The 20,334-nt window shown below is 32.0% G+C and overlaps 2 protein-coding genes across 2 annotated transcripts; both read right to left on the reverse strand.

The window, feature by feature from the left end:
- Nucleotides 1–41: 41 nt before the first annotated feature.
- On the reverse strand, nucleotides 42–2,363 carry LOC146911635 (BTB/POZ domain-containing protein POB1-like). The gene is made up of 5 exons (XM_085729532.1): nucleotides 2,129–2,363; nucleotides 407–492; nucleotides 264–327; nucleotides 84–173; nucleotides 42–46 (listed from the first exon to the last, which is right to left on the reverse strand). The coding sequence occupies exons 1-5, from the start codon at nucleotides 2,292–2,294 to the stop codon at nucleotides 42–44; spliced, it is 411 nt and encodes a 136-aa protein (XP_085585658.1). The 5' UTR covers nucleotides 2,295–2,363.
- A 10,849-nt stretch (nucleotides 2,364–13,212) lies between these two features.
- On the reverse strand, nucleotides 13,213–13,554 carry LOC146911636 (uncharacterized). The gene has a single exon (XM_085725756.1). The coding sequence runs from the start codon at nucleotides 13,552–13,554 to the stop codon at nucleotides 13,213–13,215; it is 342 nt and encodes a 113-aa protein (XP_085581882.1).
- Nucleotides 13,555–20,334: the final 6,780 nt, after the last annotated feature.

The raw sequence follows: 20,334 nt of genomic DNA on the forward strand, positions 1-20,334 counted from the left end.
TATGAAATTTTGATTAGCAGTGTGACACTCCGTTGTATAGTTTACTCTGATTATAATAATTAATATTACGTTGTTGGGAGAACGGGGTGTTACATCCAGCACAGCCGGTGATGAAGTGACATTCACGGTATGGTTGTCCATGAAATTGAGAAGCTCCATGAGAGGAGCTTCCTCTGCAAAATGGAAAGGAAATCATCATTAGTACGGAAAATAAATATGATAAAGTGAAATTAATAGTCTAGATAGCTTATATAACTTCATACCAGATGCAGTTATTCTCAGGGTGATGTGCCTCTGCCCCGACTCCTTCATCCCATATGAGAATAGCTGTGAAATATAAACAATTAAGCAAAACGTAATTTTTTCAAAAGTATTAAAGTTTACATAACAAAGAAGAGATATGTACCTTTTTAAAGTAAGGACTTTTTGCTGCTAGAATAGGAGAACTGATCTTCAAAGTCCTTACTTGTATGATTGCAGCTTCGTCATCACCTATGTCAACAATAATCCAACTCAAATCGTTTAGCAGAACTTCAAAAAAATATTGAAAAAATATTGAAAAACATTTCCTATTACTAGACTCCACTAACAAATTTCCAAAATCTACTAATAGATCGCCCAAAAATGGAGCAAATAGACATAACTAAAAAGACAACCTGGTGCTATAAAACTCCTGCCATGGCAGGGTTCACGGAAGGATCGGAACCATTGTGAGTCCATTGTAGACAGCTCTGCATTTGTAAAACATTTGCAGGAGGCTGATTCCACAACTTGAACTCGTGACATTCTAATCACACACCAACAACTCGGATCAATGAGCCATGGCAGGATCAAATAACACATGACAATTTCTCAATTTACTTTCAGATTTGAATGCGCCGCTGGGCCAGAGTAAACAAGGGTTTTAAGAGAGAAAGATGTGTGCGGGTGCCCTGGTTCTCCTCTAAAATAGCCGAAATTGGGATGATTTGTCAACCATTGATTGGTAGCAGATCTTTACAATAAATGTAAAGGATTCGCAGCGAACATCCAATGAATATTTGACAGATAGTCAATTAATTGGAAGGTCCGATTTGGCAATGCGTCACAAACAATGAATGAATTTTGACAACTGATCAACATACCGTTGAGTCCGGCATGGTATCCGCTGAAAAACCAATTAGGTAATGTCTTACAAACAACAAATGAATACTTGACAACTAATCAATAAACCATTTTGAAAAATTAATTCACATATTGTTATGTTTGGTATGGTTTCTGTGGGAAAAATGGCACCTGAGTAATCCAAAACACTTCAGCACCTTTGAAAGACATATATAAGTTTGTTTGTGTTACATTTAACACATAAAAATGTTGTTTTTAAGTTTGTGGAAACCATAATATGGTTCATTTGATCTGAGTTTTTCATTTCATTTCAACTCGTTTTCATTTTTTCCCTCTACTTTCTAGAGAAAGTTTAAAAGAAGCAAAGAAGCCACACCAGATGAATCACAATAATTTTCTGTATGATAAAAAAGAAAAGAATTTTTGGTTTATGGCGTATCTTAGACCATCCACGACAGATCACCCTAAATTAGGTGCTTACATTTATTTCATATGTCCACATCACCCATTTTACGGTAATACTTAATAAGCACCATTTTTCTCCAACCCATCACATCAAAATAAATTATTAAATAGGTCCCACAAATAATTTTATATCGTTACATTTTAACAACATTTATTTATTTTATTAAGATTTATTAAATGAGATCCATGAAAAATGAAGAGAGAGAGGGTGCTTCCATAGCCACCCATATATTATTCTTCACATTGGGGTGCCTATTTAATGTGGTGCTAAATAGGTGAAGCACCCACCATTGTTGATGGTTTTATATCCTTAGAAAATATCATGAATATAAACAATTAAATGACAATTGACATCTCAACAAAAAAAAATGACAATTGACATGAATATAAACGATTAAATGACAAAAAAACACCTTGAATAGTTTCATAAACACACAACAATGTAATGAACACCAAACAAGTTACATAAAAATAATAATTTTTCCCTCTAGCATCTCAAAAACCGGAAAATAAAAAAACATAAAATGTAAGGGTTTAGGAGAGAAAGATGAGATTATACCATTTTCATTCTTGATGTCCTCTCTTATCCTCTTGTTGTGGCTAGTCCAATCTGCACTTGTGGAAAAATCCTCGGCATTAGAATGAGTTTCAATTGGGTTGTCAATGACTTCAATTTGAAGTATTCTAACTGAGGATAGATCGAAATTGGTGTGAAGATTCTTCATTCTCTTCCTATAATAATTGATACAAGCAAAACAAAGAGGACAAAGAAACTTTTCTGCTCTGCAAAGAGACTAAGAGAGATGGAAATGGACAAATTGTTGAGTACAAATGCTTCTCTATTTATACTAACAACAAATTGTTGAGCAAGACATTGTGAGCAATAAAAAAAATTAAATTTTGATCTTATCAAAATAAAGTTGTATATTTTGTCAAAAATGAATAAATAAAGTTGCAATTTATTTTATGTACTTAGTTAATATGAAATTATAACATTTTAGAGATTCGTACAAAAAAAACATTTTAGAAATATTTTATTTCATTCATTTATAACCGTTAGATTGTTAATTATTTGAAATTAATCAAATTATTTTTGGTGTTTAATCATATATATTTGAAAATTAGTATAACTGATTGTTTGACGGTGTATAAAGTCTTACATCGATAGTGCATCAAAATTATTCTCTTATTTTATTAGTGCTATCGTTCAAATGAACACTCCGTTCGTCTGCATTGTTTCTTTCTTACGTTAATGCATATAAATTACGAACAATAGTGTAATGAAATTATGATTTTGATTTTGATTAAGATTATTTTTACATTGTCATATTTTAACAAATTATGTTAATCTTTTTCAATTACGCTAGCAATATAGTAAATATAATATAAATTATTATCTTTTTGAATGACACAAATAACAACAATATATCATTCTTATAACCAAATTTGTTTGAGGGTATAATTTGAAGTGAAAAAGTCATCCAAAACCACATATTCTCTTTATCTATTGTATATAGTATAGAAGAATAGATATTATTATTTTTCAAATCAACAATTTTTTTTTTTTTATCGTTGTTTGGTTTCTAATAAATTCTCTTTAACGTTTCGGACATGTATAATTGGAGGAACATGAATATGGCTGGCTTGATGAATGATGATCATTCACTTTGTCATTTGTGGTTTGCATGTATGTACACATTCGTGTTAACTTTTGTTTTATACAGTTATTCAACTGTCGTGATGTTTTTATTAATGTTGAGAGATGAGAATGAGAAGATAACGTTTCTGATATTTCTTTTCTAAGGAGTATATATTATTTAGTAGATTAGTTAGTGATCATTCAAGTTGTAAGTGTCTTTTATTTTTTGACCTCTTTTTTTGCCAACAAATACCTAGCTAGATTTGTTTTAGAAGTTGGTAGATATGCAGGTGCCTGAAAACTTAATGCATAATAGTCTTGGTGTGTAGTTCTTTTTGAAGAGTAATTAATAGGGGATGATCTATATCTTTGTTTTTTCGACAGAAGATCTATCTTCTAAATACTAGTAGTTGCTAATAATGGATACGTGCAGTAGACCAGTAGTATGACATTGCCAGGGAAAATGTAAATAATTAGAGAGAATGATCTATCTTATGAGTATTTAGTTACTAATAATGAATGCGAGTAACTTATGAAGACACGTGTAATTTAAAAGGTCTCTTATAAAAAAAAAAGTTCATCGTTTATTAAAATTTTATTTAAAAATAATGCTAAAAACATATGTGCATGTTTAGATAATAAGATCATGAAATAGATTTGTCAAATTAGGAGCGTGTAAAATTAGTTTTCACTTTTCATAGCATTTTAAAGAATTAATAGAAGACAAAAAATAAATTATGGTAATAATAATTTAACATAAAGATTTTTTTTAAAAGAAATATAAAGTTTTTTTTGTCATGTAACCTAGGTATCCGAAGTTCGAACCTCAACCCCTACATATGCAATGTTCCTACCAATTAAGGTAAACTCATAGAGACCCGTGAATTAAGAGTTTAATATTTCAAATAGTAAAATGAAACTAAAATCAGATATGATATTTTTCTAATATTTCTATTACCTTTATTTTTATTTTTATGCTAGTTAGAACATTTTTAAACCTTTTTTTTATAATACAATAGGGATATTAGTTATTTTTTCTAATTTTATTTGTTTAAATCCTTTGAATTTATACAATGTACACCAATTTGAAGATTTTTTTTACAATGAATTTACAGATTCGGTATACGTAATATCTAATACTTTTAACTTTATTTTCTTATTTCAAAATACCTTTTTAAATTTAAGTTTCCTTCATTAAGAATATAACAAAAATTTCACACCAAATACTAACTTGCATGATAAAAATTCTGAATGGAAGAATCGTTTATTGAATTTCCTTTTTTTATTTTTACGCTGTTTAAAATCTGTTTTAAACTATTTTACTAAATTAACTTTTCTAGAATATATTAGCTGTTTTTTTCAATAAAGAAATTAGTTATTTTTCCGATTTTTATTTGAATGAATTCTTTGAATGTATACACACTATATACAGAAACTCTGCAGATTTTACAATAAGGAAATTAGTTATTTTTCCGATTTTTATTTGAATGAATTCTTTGAATGTATACACACTATATACAAAAACTCTGCAGATTTTACAATAAGGAAATTCATTACTTTTTGGATTTTTATTTGAATGAATTCTTTGAATGTATACACACTATATACATAAACTCTGCAGATTTTTCAAAAGGAATCCCTTTTAACTCTTTCTAATTTTAAAATTACCTTTTATATATAATTATCATAAATTAAGAATTTATTAAACATTTCACATCTAATACTATCAAAATAATAATAATTTTAATACTCCCCTTAAAAAATTTATTTAGACACTAACAAAGAAAATAAAATTTGATATTATTGTAATATTTAAATTCCCTTTTTCATGACATTTATAATAGTTTCAATAATTTTTATTCTTTTTCCTTTTTCACTTATGATAAACAAATATTCCTTTAAAAAAATATCCTTTTGTCGAAATATTATTTCTCCAGTATTAAATAACCTTCTATTTTATTTTTTGGTATTTAAATAATTTTGTTTGAAAAAAAAATACCTTCTTGTTTTTATGTTATCTAGAATCCTTTTATATACATGTTTTACAATAATCTAGTATCCTTCTGTCATAAAAAAGTTATCTTTTTTTTTTTAGCAAACGAAAATTCTAGAATCATAGATATTGTTATTTTAATTAGGATACTTATTATTTTTTTAAGGTTTTTTTTTTTTTTTACAAAGTTTTATTCTTTTGAACCCTTTGAATATAGAAACAAATTTATACAATTTTGTCCCATGAACTTAGTTCACTTGGTAAGGACAATGCATAATATATGCAAGGTCCGGGGTTCGAACCCCGTACAAAAAAAAATCTATAAATATTTATACCTTCTTGAATTATTAAAGGGATGATTTTTTTTTTTTTTTTATGATTATAGTTGTTAAAATGGGTATGTCTTAGTGGACCGGTTCAATTGGTCTATATTTTAATATGGGCGGGGAGTTGTAAAAAAATATTTTAAATAAAAATATATAATAAAAAGTTGTAGTTTTTTGTTCGAGTTCATTATATTTATATTTTATCATGGTCAAGGTCAAGCTGATCTAGCGGCACAAGCTTCCTGGTCGCCCAATATTAATTAAAAACGAAATTAATATGCTGACCTATTTAAAAAATAGAGTTGATATTGTTTTTGGTTCTTGTAATATCAACGAATTTCGATTTTGGTCTTTGTATAAAATAAATTGATTATGTCATTGTTATTTCAGATTCTTTGACTTCTGATCCTTCAATTAATCTTTTTTTTTTTGACAAAACCCTTCAATTAATCTTGTCAGTAGTATCTATCAATGTGGCAAGATGACTAGGTTTTTTTTTTCATTATATGTGTGTGATTAAATATATTTCACGTAACATTTTTATTATTAATAATAATGTAATTAAAATAAAACATTATTTAAAATTTTAATGCAGTATATGATGCGTTGGATGGGAAAGGATTTTATGGAATTTCAACAACAGAAATGTTGGAGAAGTATGTGCGATTTCAATAAAGATGAAGAAGAATATATTTGTATTTTGAAAATTTTAATGTTTCATAATTAATTTTAATTTTAGTACATGATTAAGTCACGTGTCAGGTGATTGGATAAGGAAAAAATGAAAAAAATAATGAAATTACACAATCAGTGTGACATTTATGCAGATTCTGCTGACATGTTTAAACGAGAGACCTAAAGTGAAAGAATGTAAAATGATAGAAATATAATCGAAACTTTTTTTTATAAGAACCAAAACCATAATTTGCTAATATTACAAGGACCAAAAGCAATATAACCTTAAAAAATAAATAGATAACCCTTCTTCTTCAAAATGAATAAATAAATGAACCAAACCAAACAAATTTCAGTCCATCTCTCTTCAGTGTCTAAGTGACTCTCAATTATCTTTTTTTTTTTTTTTTTTTGCAAGTGAACCTTATTGGTTAGGCAAAGAAGTTATCTATTATTACTATCGTTGTTCTTACATTTAAGACCCTTTTATGAAATCTTGTTGCTCATTTTTATAAGATCGTTTTCAAAGGTAATATATAATTAACAAGTAAATATGATATGGGTTCATGACAATGGGATGGTCATTAACAAGTCAATTATCTATCAAACTTAATTGGTATAGCGGAAATAGATTAACACTTGTAAACGCTATATGGTTACCCTTCTTACATGTCCCGTCTTTTAAAGATAAGTGATCCACTTAGTTAAGGCGAACCTAATATTATCACCTAATCATAAACATTCATCTAAATAATTATGGGAAATGTTAACTTGTGCCCTCAATGCACAAGTTAATGATTCAAATATAGAAAAAATTTATTGGAATGTGTGCATTGCATTTAATATTTAACTTTTTAATCATTTAAATGCACAAAATTTTAGAGAAAGTTTCTTCTTTTAGGTTTCTTAACATGTGTCTTAAGGGCACAAGTTAACACTACCCAATAATTATTTACATAATTGAAAAATAACACGTGATCACTCTCGTCTCAAACAATAGTAAAATTGACTTAGGTGGGGTTAAGATTTCATTTTGCACTACCTACATTGCTTAAGCTTATTTATTATGCAGTTTATGTATTACTTTGACAGTTATGCCACATGAGTATGGCTTCTTCTTCTTCGTTATTCTCAAGTACATTTTGCCTTTTGTTGGGGATATATTAGTATATTACTATAATAAAGCCTTCATAACAAAGATTCGTGCATGTTAAGCCTTGAAACATAAAAGGAGAATTGGCAACTCCTTTTACTATCTTTTGGTCACTCACTAGACTTGATCTACACCTAGATGAACAAGTGATGATTTGTTGGTATATATCAATTAAAGTCTGCCAAACACAATGCATTCTGATGACTAAAATTGACACAACTTCAGTGTTCTGTTTTTTTTTTTTAAGAATTTCTTGGTTTTATCAGTTGGAAATTGTAATGCTATTAATAATCAGTAATGCTAGATGGCGCAACAACTACATGCACGAAATGAACACGAAATTCATCAACCGCTCATAGAATCAAATATTTGATTCATTGCCCTTCTGGAAAGATAAAAAACCGAGAAAAATATTCAACAGAAAGGAGAGTATAGAAACCACTGTTACAGTACATCACAACTAGGGGTGGGAATGAGCCGGGCCGAGCCGGACTTTGATTAAATAGGCTAGGCCTAGTTGAAAAAACTAAGGCCTAAGCCTTGGCCTTTTACCTATCAAAGGCTTTATTTTAAGCCTGGCCTTTTTAAAAGTCTGGCCTGACCTATTAGCCTGTTTAAAAGCCTAGCTTGTGTTACAATTTTCAAGAGAGTTTGTTCATCAATTTTTTTTCTCCTTTCAATTTGTGCAAAATACTTAGTATAGAGATAAACATTAATTATATACAAATTAAAATAATAAAACACAATTGCAAAAGGGGGTAAACATGGGGGGTCACTTTTGTCATTTTTTTTAATAGGGGGCCAAAATCGCAACTTTTGCAAACTTAGGGGGCAAAAAGTGTGTTTTAGCCTTGTATTTATTGAGAAATTCCTCGTTTCATGAGTACTGTTTGGTTGCATCAGTCAATGGCTGGACTGCTTAAGCCATTAGCACACTGGAGGGAAGCTCGAGGTACAACAATGCAGACTCTGGAGGGAGGCTTAAGTGCCAAAAACCTCTCTAACAGCAGGTGCAAGAGCTATTATTCTATTTCCATGAGCTAAAAGTATTGCAATAGGAAAAACAGTTTTGGAAATGGTATCATAAGAATTTGAAGGAAAAACAAACCTTGATAACCAATAAACCAAAAAAGCTTCATGTTCCACTTTACTTTCACTCTCCATGAAATGCTTCATCCACGCACTTTGATAAACTTTTTTAGCTTTAGTTTTATTAAACATTCTTCTAGCTTCAATCAATTCTTCTTCTGCTTCTTCTTGTTCACTGTTCACAAGAGGGGTAGAAACAGAATCACCCAAAAGAGAGTAACCAAAACAAACCTTTGTGTCTTCCAATGTAATTGTTGATTCTCCCCAAGGGAACACAAAAGTATTGGTCTTTGAACACCATCTATCAGCAAGTTGAAGAATCAACTCGTCATCCCTTTTGATTTCATAAGTAGAAGCTGTGATTGCATTGTATATTCAAGTTGACGAGGTATATTACAACAAAATCATTATCGAGTACCGGAGTGGGACTCTACAACCATTTCATCTGCATCTGGATCATTAGGCTCATGCGGCGCAAAGTCGTCTATATCAGGTTGGTCAGGCAATAAATCTGCAATCAAAAACAAACGAGAGCATAAATTAAGTATGACAAAAAAAAAATTAAGAAGATGTGTATAAAAAATGTAATCTTATATTCGCAAAGTGACATTTTTTAGGCAACGATCTATGCACAGAACCATGTTTTGCCATTCTTTGGCTTTTATCATAATGATGCAAACCAAATCATATTTTAACTAGAATCACAAGGGTCATCATTGAAATGTAACTAGACATAATCCCCAATAAAAAAGTAGTGTTGCTCTTGACTCCAAAGACAAATTTCTAAGATCCAAGAATAGATCACCCAAAAACGAAGCAAATAGACATGATTAAAGGGACAACCTGGTGCTATAAAACTCCCGCCATGGCAGGGTTCACGGTAGGATCGGAACCATTGTGAGTCCATTGTAGACAGCTCTGCATCTGTGAAACATTTGCAGGAGGCTGATTCCACAACTTGAACTCGTGACATTTTAATCACACAGCAACAACTCCGATCATTGAGCCATGGCAGGATCAAATAACACATGACTATTAATCAATTAACATTCAGATTTGAAAGCGCCGTTAGGCCAAAGTAAATCAGGGTTTTAAGAGAAAAAGATGTGTGTGTTACTCCGGTGCCCTGATTCTCCTCTTAAATAACAAAAATCGGGATGATTTGTCAACCATTGATTGGTGGCTGATCTTTACAATAAAAGTACAGGATTCGTTGCGAACGACCAATGAATATTTGACAAATAATCAATTTACCGGAAGGTCCGGTTCGACAATGTGTCAGAAACATCAAATGAGTGTTTGACAACTAATCATCATACCGTTAAGTTCAGAATGACATCCCTTTACAAACCAGTTTGGTAATGTGTCAAAAACAATGGACGGATATTTGACAACTAACCCACACACCGTTTTGAAAAACAAATCAACATACCGCTAATTTCGGTATGGCATACATTGAAAAACGGGCGATAATCCAAAACAATTTGTTACCTTTGAAAGGCATATCTATGTTTGATATTGCATTTCATTTAACAAAGATATATGTTTCTTTTAAGTTTGTGGGAACCCTAATGTGGTTGATCTGATCATAGGTTTACATTTTAATTCATTATCCATCAGCATTAGAACTAGCTTCAATTGGATCATCTATGACATCAATTTGAAGATTCTATGTGAGAAATTAGAATCGTTGAATGAAAAGCCGAAGTAGGCATCATCAGAACCTCCGGAGGAGGTAGATACCTCGCCATTAGTGGCCCAAATAGATTGGTGTTAAGATCCTTTTCATTCTCTAATTAATAAGAGGGCAAAGAAAATGAAAAAAAAAAAAACACAAAGTTTAGGGTTTTGGCGGGAAATATTAGTTTATACCACCATTCTCTTTCTTGACGTCCTCTCTTCTCCTCTTCCTTTTATTAACCCAATCTGCAATTGTGGAACAACTTTCGACGACATTAGAATGATCTTCAATTGCATCGAACTCAATTTGAAGGATTAGTATTCTATCAGATAAATTACTATCGTTGAAGGCAAAACCGAAACTGGCATCCTTAGAACCTCCTACACCTCTAAAGGAGGTAGAGACATCTAACTCCATCACAAGTAGAGAAAGAAGAGATAGAGAATATAGTGTAACGAGAATGGAGAGTTTACCCTTATTTCTATTCAATTGCAGTTGTCACGGTTAAGAAATTGTGTCACGGTTGGCTACAATCGTGACACGGTTGGCTACAATCCTGCAATTGTCAAAATTGTGTCACGGTTGGCTAAATCGTGACACGGTTGAAGCTCAGATTTTTATTATTTAGCCAAAAATTGGTGGAATTATTTGCTCAGTACCAGAACATAAAGGTATGTAAATAATCACCTCATCATCCAAAGCTTTGCACAAAATAATTGTTGGATCGATTAGCCCCCATGGTCCGATTTCACACATGTCAAACATACTTGAAAAATCATGGCAAAGAACTCTTGCAGCATACTTTCTTAAGTCACAACAAGTGATATCACCATCATGAAACATTATGCTAGAAATGAATACACTATGACTAACAAGAATGTATGGAGTTGTGCATGTGATACTTGGTTTGAATGCCATATTTTGAATTCCAAACTTATAAAACCTATTACCAATGACAAAGCTCTCCATATAGTCTTTCTCATATTTTGATCTTTCCTTATCCAATGAATCTACATAGTTTTTTTTTGCCTCAGATATCTGATGTTGTGCTTCAGTAGCTAACCTTTCAATCTTATCCTCAAATGCCTTCGGTTGTCTTTCATGTTCCATTATGAGTTTATCTAATCCTATTTCTAGCCTTCTTGATAAGCTTTTGTAATCAAATTCCTCCTTTAACTTTATCACGTTTTCCACCTGGATAGCCCTCTTTCCAAACATTATATTACTGACAGTCCCTCCCCTATGCCGTGGTGATAGTCCTATAGTAATGACACGTGAAGTTCTTGTTGTACCTGTAGCAACATGTCAATCCGGTGGTTTTTTCGGCAGCGGCGGTGGCGATTGAAGATCCGGTGGTTTTACTGGTGGAGGAGGTTTGACATCTGGGTATGGTGAAAGTGGTTTACGCTGCACATTAATTAACACTGCTTTAGTTTCAATTTTCGGCACAGAGTTTATTTCACTTGGATATGCTTCAGCACATTTAAGCTGAGAAAATTCCTGCATGTTATCAACCAGGCCGCTCTCAGCTTCCATGTTTGGCTTTGTACAAGAGCTCTGTGCATCACTTACTTTCTCAATTAAGTCCTTACTTCTTTGAATGCAAGCAGCATCACCATCAGAATGATTACTATCATCGTTGTTTTCAGCAGTGGCTTCAAACTTCTGTTGTGTATCACTTTCATCTTGAGGGCCATTTATGCCAGCGGTTGTGGCTGACAGCTTTAATTTCATTATAAGCCCATTGTGCTTAAGAATATTAATCTCCGCACCTTTCCTTCCGATCACAACAATGTTATTGTGTACAGGGCTAAACACAAGGAATGTTGCAGCTGGTGGAGGTGGCAAAAATTCAGAAAATGCGTCAAATGTCATCATGTTGAATAATGAAACTATTCCTCCACATGAATACATGGAATATGAATCATTATACTTGATATCTCTTTGCACAACCATATTTTTCGCAGAGATTACAACTGCATCATTCACAATTCTAGCACATTCTCCTTCACATTGTCTAGTTATTTTGTTATCTTTAACAGTGAATGTTGTCGCTGAAACATTGAATGAGTTACTTAAACTCATCTTAATCCTCCTCAACCACTGTTTTTCTTTCACAGTAGTTTCCTGACCAAAAGTGACCTTAAACAGTTCATGAAGTTCTTTGATCGACAACTTATCCAAACATATTTCTTCGTGTGTCATGGAAAATTCATGCTTCAAAGCGGAATTGGCAGTAGAAACAGATGATCCACTTCCTATCAATCTTCGGAAAGGTCTGGAGCACTGATTAATACTCCCAGATTGATTACTAAGACTATAATTTAAGCTCCCGGTTGTGGAACCATTGATGCTCTCAGCCGATTTCGAAGTTGATGAAAGGTATTGATAATAATAATGCCGCAAGGCATTAGGTACAAATGCAGGTGTGTCGTGCCAAATGTCCAAGTTCTGGTCTGTAACCTCTTCATAAAAAGTTATTGCAGCAAGATGGTAATTAGATATAAGTGAATATTCCTTTACAATACAATTCAGATCTTGACGTTCACTATCCTTTAATGGACCCAAATTGGTGAAGGAAGTGTTCTTTTGCTATTGAACTTGTTGCCCATTGTTCACTGAAACATCTCCACTTAACTGTGTAGCACTTTGTTTATTACTATTTTCTGTCTTCTTCTGCAATTCACTCTTGAGTTTTGAGATGTCTTCATGGGCCAGACACAATTCATAATCACTAATTGCTAACTTTTCTGTTGCCGCTTCTTTCTTTTCAAACAATTTTCCACATATATATCCTAACCAATAACTCACGCCTTTTCTGATTTGGAGAACATGGAATTCACAACTAGTAGCATTCTTAAGAAGGGATTGTATACAATAACAATTGTAATGTAATAGCTGAAGAAAATAAGAACTGTTACCATAAGATTTGTGACAAAACTTGAACTGAGCCCAATCCACATGCAATTTCTTGAGTTCAATGTGACAGATGTGATGCGGCGGTTTTGTGGGACGTCGATGTGGCAGATTGAAAATGGGCCGGAGCTCATTCTTCTCAACATAAGTATTCAAGTTATGCAGTTTGAGTCAAGCCAGAAAGCCGCTTCGGTCTGGTGCTTTCTTCGAACTATTGACTTTAGCCATTATTCGCTTTTCAGATTCATTATCAAGAGGAACTTCAGAAGCTTTTGATGGTGGAACTGGTTGTTCAACACCTGTCTTTGCCACTGAAGTCGATACTTCTGCTTCAGCCCTTTTTACTGGAGCAGCACTTTCAGCAGGAGCAGCAATTTCCGCCTTCACTGCTGGTTTCACGACAGTTTGTACCACGCTCGAAATCTCAGATTTTAAAGCTTGATCCTTTTCAATAGATTTAGCAGAATTGGCATGTTCTCGTAAAATCTGCAGCTTCTTCCAGTGATTCGACATTATCTCTTCGAAATCAGTTTTCTCCGCCTTTGAAAATTTCAAAATTGTTTCTACCATGAACCCTAATTGTTCCACATCTCTTGTTTTGGTTGTTTCTGTTGTTGTAGTTGTGGTTGTTGTTGATGTTGTCTATCTTAGCTGTCAACACCACCATATGATCTAACAGAGCTTTGGCGGCCGCATTTAAACCGTCAAATTCTGCCCTCGTCACCGGTTGATCTTCCATTGCTGATCACGTTAGGAAAAGAACAGGAGAAACCTGCTCTGATACCAAGGGTTAGCAAGCGCTAAACTTAGATTGAAGAGGTACAAGTTTGCAAGCGACAAACTTGTGAAAATAGGGTTGCAAGCGATAAACCTATCAAAATAAGGGTTTTCGGAATCCACCAGAATTGAGAGAAATGTCTCGAATATTATTAATGAATAAAAGTATGCCTCTTAGGCTATATAAGTTCTGCTTATATAGTGAAAGAAATAACAAACTCGTGTGCCGAAATAAAATAAAACGAAAAAATAATAGAAAGTTCTAGAAAATTACTAAGATTTGGCTAAATAATAAATACTACTAAATTACTAATAAAACTCTCCTGCATCACCTCTCTTTCAAAATCTGAGCAGAAACACTTAAATAGTACCCTACAATTGTCAAAATTGTGTCACGGTTGGCTAAATCGTGACATGGTTGATGCGTACGACCCAAGGTACGACCAACCTTATCCTTAAAACGTGCTAAGCATGCCAAAAATCGTGTCACGATTGAACCCTTGGTAAACCATGCTCGCGGCCCTGCCAAATCGTGTCACGGTTCACAAATCGTGTCACGATTTGGAACCTTCACACAACCACATTTTTGAGTCACTATACAACATTTAGAGATAAATCAACAATTGATTTCATTCAATAGAAGGGTGGATGTTACATAGAATGTTCAAAAGATAATGACGCTATTAATTTTTTTGGATTCTCAAAACCGTAACACAATAATTATATTAGTTCATTTCCCTTATTAAATTTTGAGAGTTCAAGTGGTAAGAAACTTTTTTTTTTTTTGAAGAAGCTAAATTAGCCCACCTAAATTGACACCAGAGGGAATCGAACATGAGACCTTGAGGAGGAGCACACTCTCAAGTCCCAAGTCAATACCACTAGACCAACCCAAGTGGGTTAAGTGGTAAGAAACTTGAACTCTAAAGCAAGCTATTAGGTGTTCGACCACCAATTCTTACTGAGAAAATTCTATTGAGAGAGAGGAATTCACTTTTTACGTCCAACATGTTCTCGATGAAGATTCGCTTTTAAACCAAGATTGAAATTTCATGATAAAAAAAAGTACAATAAATGTTATTTAATTATTTAAAAAAAATTATTTTGCATTTTTAACCGTGCACCAAACTAGTTAAAATAAGATTTTTCCCTAAAAAACAATAATAACAATGATTATTACGAAAGATATTTGTTTCATTTCCTCAAAAAAAAAAAAAAAAACTCTTCCTGTTCATGACACTAGAGGATTAATTTTACCTCTAAATACCCTTTTGTTTTTTGGTGTCTTCGGATATGCTTTTAACCTTAAGTCGTCAAAAATAACTTTATATTATGTTAAAAATTTACATTAAATTAAATTTATCAGCCAAAAAAAAAACATTAAATACAACATCCAACTTACTTTAGAACAAAGACATCGAAACAAAATCTCTTCATTTCAAACTCAATTTTTAATCAAACAATTTTACAATATCCAATACATATTGAACCTACAACAGATACTGAGTCAAGTTTTACAGTGCCAAAGCTGGCGTGCAGGGACATTTTCGATTGTTGATCTATGCAACACTAGCCACCAAGTGCAACAGACATTGTAGGGATGGAACCATCTTTTAAAGGAACTTGTTTTCTGTTGTTTTCCATCCTCTCGATCGGTATTTTGATTGTTACGACCTCTTTTATTCTGTTTTTGCAGTCTCTTGTACTCAGCCTCTTTCTCATCATCCGAAAATTCTGCTTCATCGGACTGACCGGATGCATCACATCCTTTCTTGTAAAGGTCCGTGTTATTAAGCACATGATTTACAAATTCAGCAACAAAGGAAATCAAAGTTCCCTCACGGATCCCTTCTGGCACTTCTTCTGCAGAGTTGTATCTCACAGCAAAATAAGGCAAGAGGTATCATCTCCATTTTCCTTGACCTTATGCTATAGAAACTTCGCTCTAAAATTTTTTAACATCCTCTGTGACATGTAACAAGATAGATGTATAACTGCATAAAAAAAAAAAGGAAAATCAGTTTATGTTACGATATCAGTAAATGGTTGAACTGCATAAAAAAAATTAAGATATATATAAAAAAATATAATCTGATATATGCAAAGTGACACTTGCTTTGGCTTCTATCATAATGATGCAAACCAAATCATATTTTGACTAGAATCACAAGGATCCATTATTGAAATGTATTTAGACATAACCCCCAATAAAAAAAAAGTATTGAAAAAACTCTCCTATTGCTCTTAACTCCAAAGACAAATTTATAAAATCCAAGAATAGATCAGATCACCCAAAAATGAAGCAAATAGACATAATTAAATGGACAACCTGGTGCTATAAAACTCCCGCCATGGCAGGGTTCATTGTGAGTCCATTGTAGACAGCTCTGCATCGGTGAAACATTTGCAGAAGGCTGATTCCACAACTTGAACTCGTGACATTCTAATCACACAGCAACAACTCCGATCGTTGAGCCATGGCAGGATCAAATAACACATGACTATTACTCAATTTACTTTCAGATTTGAAAGCGCCGCTAGGCCAAAGTAAATCAGGGTTTTAAGAGAGAAAGATGTGTGCGTTACTCTGGTGCCCTATTCTCCTCTTAAATACCAAAAATCGGGATGATTTGTCAACCATTGATTGGTGGCTGATCTTTACAATAAAACTAGAGGATTTGTTGCGAACGACCAATGAATATTTGACAAATCAATTTACCTGAAGGTCCGGTTCGACGATGTGTCACAAACATCAAATGAGCGTTTGACAACTAATCGTATTCCGTTACAAAACGAATGAGCGTTTGGTAATGTGTTAAAAAAACGAACGAATATTTGACAACTAACCCACATACCGTTTTGAAAAACAAATCCACATACAGCTAATTTCGGTATCGTATACTTTGAAAAACGGGCGATAATCCAAAACAATTTGTCACCTTTGAAAGGCGTATCTATGCTTGATGATATTGCATTTCATTTAACAAAGAAAAATGTTTCTTTTAAGTTTGTGGGACCCATAATATGGTTGATCTGATCATAGTTTTACATTTTAATTCATTATCGATCAGCATTAGAACTAGCTTCAATTGGATCATCTATGACATCAATTTGAAGATTCTATGTGAGAAATTAGTATCGTTGAATGAAAAGCCGAAGTAGGCATCATCAGAACCTCCAGAGGAGGTACATACCTCGCCATTAGTGGCCCAAATAGGTTAGTGTTATGATCCTTTTCATTCTCTAATTAATAAGAGGACAAAGAAAATGAATCTTTTACCCTGTCTCGATTTGGACAAGGATCTCTACCTTCTAGGCGGAAAAGGTGAATTTTACAAAACCGGAGGGTTCAATTATACCAATAGATTTAATCAATTGTACCTATTTGTTTGTAAAAAATGGAAACATGTACACATTTCTATACACAGTTTTATCCCTGTCCACCTCTCCCCCAATCTAAGACGTTCTTTGTGCCATTTTCGGTGTTTTTTATGGTTCCACGATCTTGCTTCCACTTCTATGATTCGACGACTTCTCTCGTTCAAATCTTAATGAACAGGCTTTCATTTGAAGGATTAAGCCTGCTAAACCTTGACCCATCACGGGCACTCCTCGGATTAGGTGTGTTCTAGTGTTGGACATGTGCCGGGTCTGACACGTGTTCGACACTGACACATATAATTACACTGAATTATGTGATTTCTCAAATTAGTAGTAGTGTCGGCGTGGGCGTGTCATTGTCCGTGCCGTATCCGATATTCGTGTCTGTATTCGTGCTTCATAGATTGTCACAAATTAATGTTGCATTAGCTCCTCTATATTGTAGGGATGAGGGAAGGACAATGAAGTTGTTTGGTAAATAATCCACAAATTGGACCAATTAAAGTCACTGTCTTTTTCATATAAAAAAGCTTAACAAAAGCCCTCAAGAAATTTCACCATTTAGGCACCTTGTAAAACTAATGAGACTTTTACAATGAATTTTCCATAGTGTGTTTGTGTTTGATGTAAAAATACATTTTTCTTGGTCTAAATCTATTACTGTTTGAAGTTTGATTTTTGCAAATATTATTGTCACTATTTTCTGCGGTTAACTTACAATTCTTGCGTTTCAAAAAAATACGCATCATGGTTTCTAAAAGCTACAAAGCAATTCAAAAAAATAAATAAAGCAAACTATGCAAGAATCACTCAACATAGTTGTTTTCTTGATGGTGATGAGAATGGCTTGAAGTGTAAAAGAAATTGATACTTCCTTCTTGGGAGCAAGAGGAAACGATATATGGGAGTCAGGGTCTAGTGCGTATTTGATCCCAAAAAGAAGTTCGTAAAATTACTTTTCATAGCATTTAAAAAGAAGATAATAAAATTTAAGACGGATTTTACTCACATCAAACCTGAACAATAGATAACCATTTTTTATCAAACCTGAACAATAGATAACCATTTTTTTTTTTTGAAGAATAGATAACCAAATTATGTTGTACCAAAAAAAATATATAACCAAATTATCGATAGAAAATTACATTGAAATCGATTATCAACGGAAAAAGTATATAAATAAGTTATACATTGTCAGCTATGATAATTTGCCAAAAAAAAAAAAGTATCTTTGTTTGTGAGGCATTTGCTTCTTAATCAAGTATCTTTGTTTGTGAGGCATTTGCTTCTTAATCAAGTTTTAATTCAAGACAATTTGGTGTGGCGACATGTGCTTTCTTCCAATGATCAGTATTGTACGGGAGGGTGTGGTTTATATGAGGATAGGGACCATCTATTTTTTAATTGTGATTTCTACTATAATATTTGGTCGACGATTTCTTGTTGGCAAGGAATTTAAACGGAAACTCAAAAGAATTTATCAGATCATCTAACTCAGTTTTGTAGTTTAGATGGTTTCTCGAAAAATCTACGCTTAACTTTCACTATGGAAAATAGAGAAATAGAGTAGTTTGGAAATAGAGAAATAGATGCTTTGTTCGATTTTGCCAACAAAAAAAGTATCTAACTTAGATAACTTGACCTTTCTCTTCTTTTTGTTGGTTTGTTGTTCTGTTTCGTGATAACCTTGTATCATTGTAACTTTTAAGTCTCCTCAGACGCTTGATGACTTTTTTCGTTTTGATAATTTATTCCATTTTACCCTCTTCTTTTTTTTTTTATAAAAAAATTGGCTTATAAAAATAATGTATTGGTCATTGAATTATTTTAATTTTAAAATTTCTTGAATAATTTTGTTTTTGAAAAACTAGGGGTGCGAAATATAATCATTAAATATATATTCGCTAGCACACAAAAAATTGATGGACCTTTGAAAAAATTGATGGTGTTCAAAATGAAAAAAAAAAAAAAACTTTCAAACAAAAATAAAAAATATAAATAATTTGAAATAGAAAGACATATAGAGAGCAGTTATAATTTGTAGACATTGAAGTATCTTTAATTTGTTGGATATATAATGATATAATTCTCTAGTTTCTAAATATTCTTTCAAAAAAAATTCATAGGTCTAATCATTTGTTTAATTTTTTTACTTAATGTTTTTTTAGCAATACTTAAGTATTAAACATGTCATTATATTTTTTTTTTGTCTATACTATTTTTATATAAATATTTATACAAAATAAAAAACTTGGTTTCCACTAAGTGAAATATTAATTTGCTACATTGTGAAAGTTTAGCCCTGTTCGTTAGATCTAACTTTTCTTAGTCTAAAATTAATAATTCTTCAAATACCAAAAATGAAAAAATAAAATCTTTGATTCGAATATCTGAATTACCTTTTTTACTTTTATGCTATGTAGAATTTTTATAATAAATTTATTAAAATAACATTGTTTTACGATTTTCGTTGTTTTTTACGATAATGATATAAAAAAAAATTCAAATTTTTATTTGTGTGAATCCATTAAATGCATAAACTTTTTTTGGTGGTGCATATAAACTATATATATACAAATCTATATATTTGCTAAACGGAATTTCTAATAGTTTTAATTTTTTTTCTAACTTTGAAATTTCCGTTTATATCTAACTTTGAAATTTCCGTTTAAAATTACCTTTTTTTATTTTTACAATACTTTTTTTAAGGGAAGCTTTTTGTGATAATTATAAAGAATACTCTTAAACTATTTTTTTATAATACAATAAGGATATTAGCAATTTTTCCTATTTTTATTTGTTTGAATCCTTCGAATGTATACAATATGCACAAATTTACATATTTGTTATACCTAATCAAGTACTTTTTTAAAAAAAAAAAAAATCTTTTTCTTTAGTAAAAAAAAAAATCTTTTTCCAAAATTACATTTTTTATATTTAAGTTACCTGATAATTGGATAGATATTATCAAAAAATTATTCAAAAATGTTTTTTAGGGGGTTTTGATGAAATGTGGAATATTTGATTGTTTTTTAAAATATATTCTTATTTTACTTAATAATTCTTCAAACGCTAAAAAAGAAAGCTATACATACTTCTGGTACATTTAAGGAGTTAGAGGTCATTCCTCAAATC

Source organism: Medicago sativa, chromosome 7 (genome assembly GCF_051527215.1).
Source record: "Medicago sativa cultivar Bolivia chromosome 7, Bolivia_mono, whole genome shotgun sequence".
Lineage (NCBI taxonomy): Eukaryota > Viridiplantae > Streptophyta > Magnoliopsida > Fabales > Fabaceae > Medicago > Medicago sativa.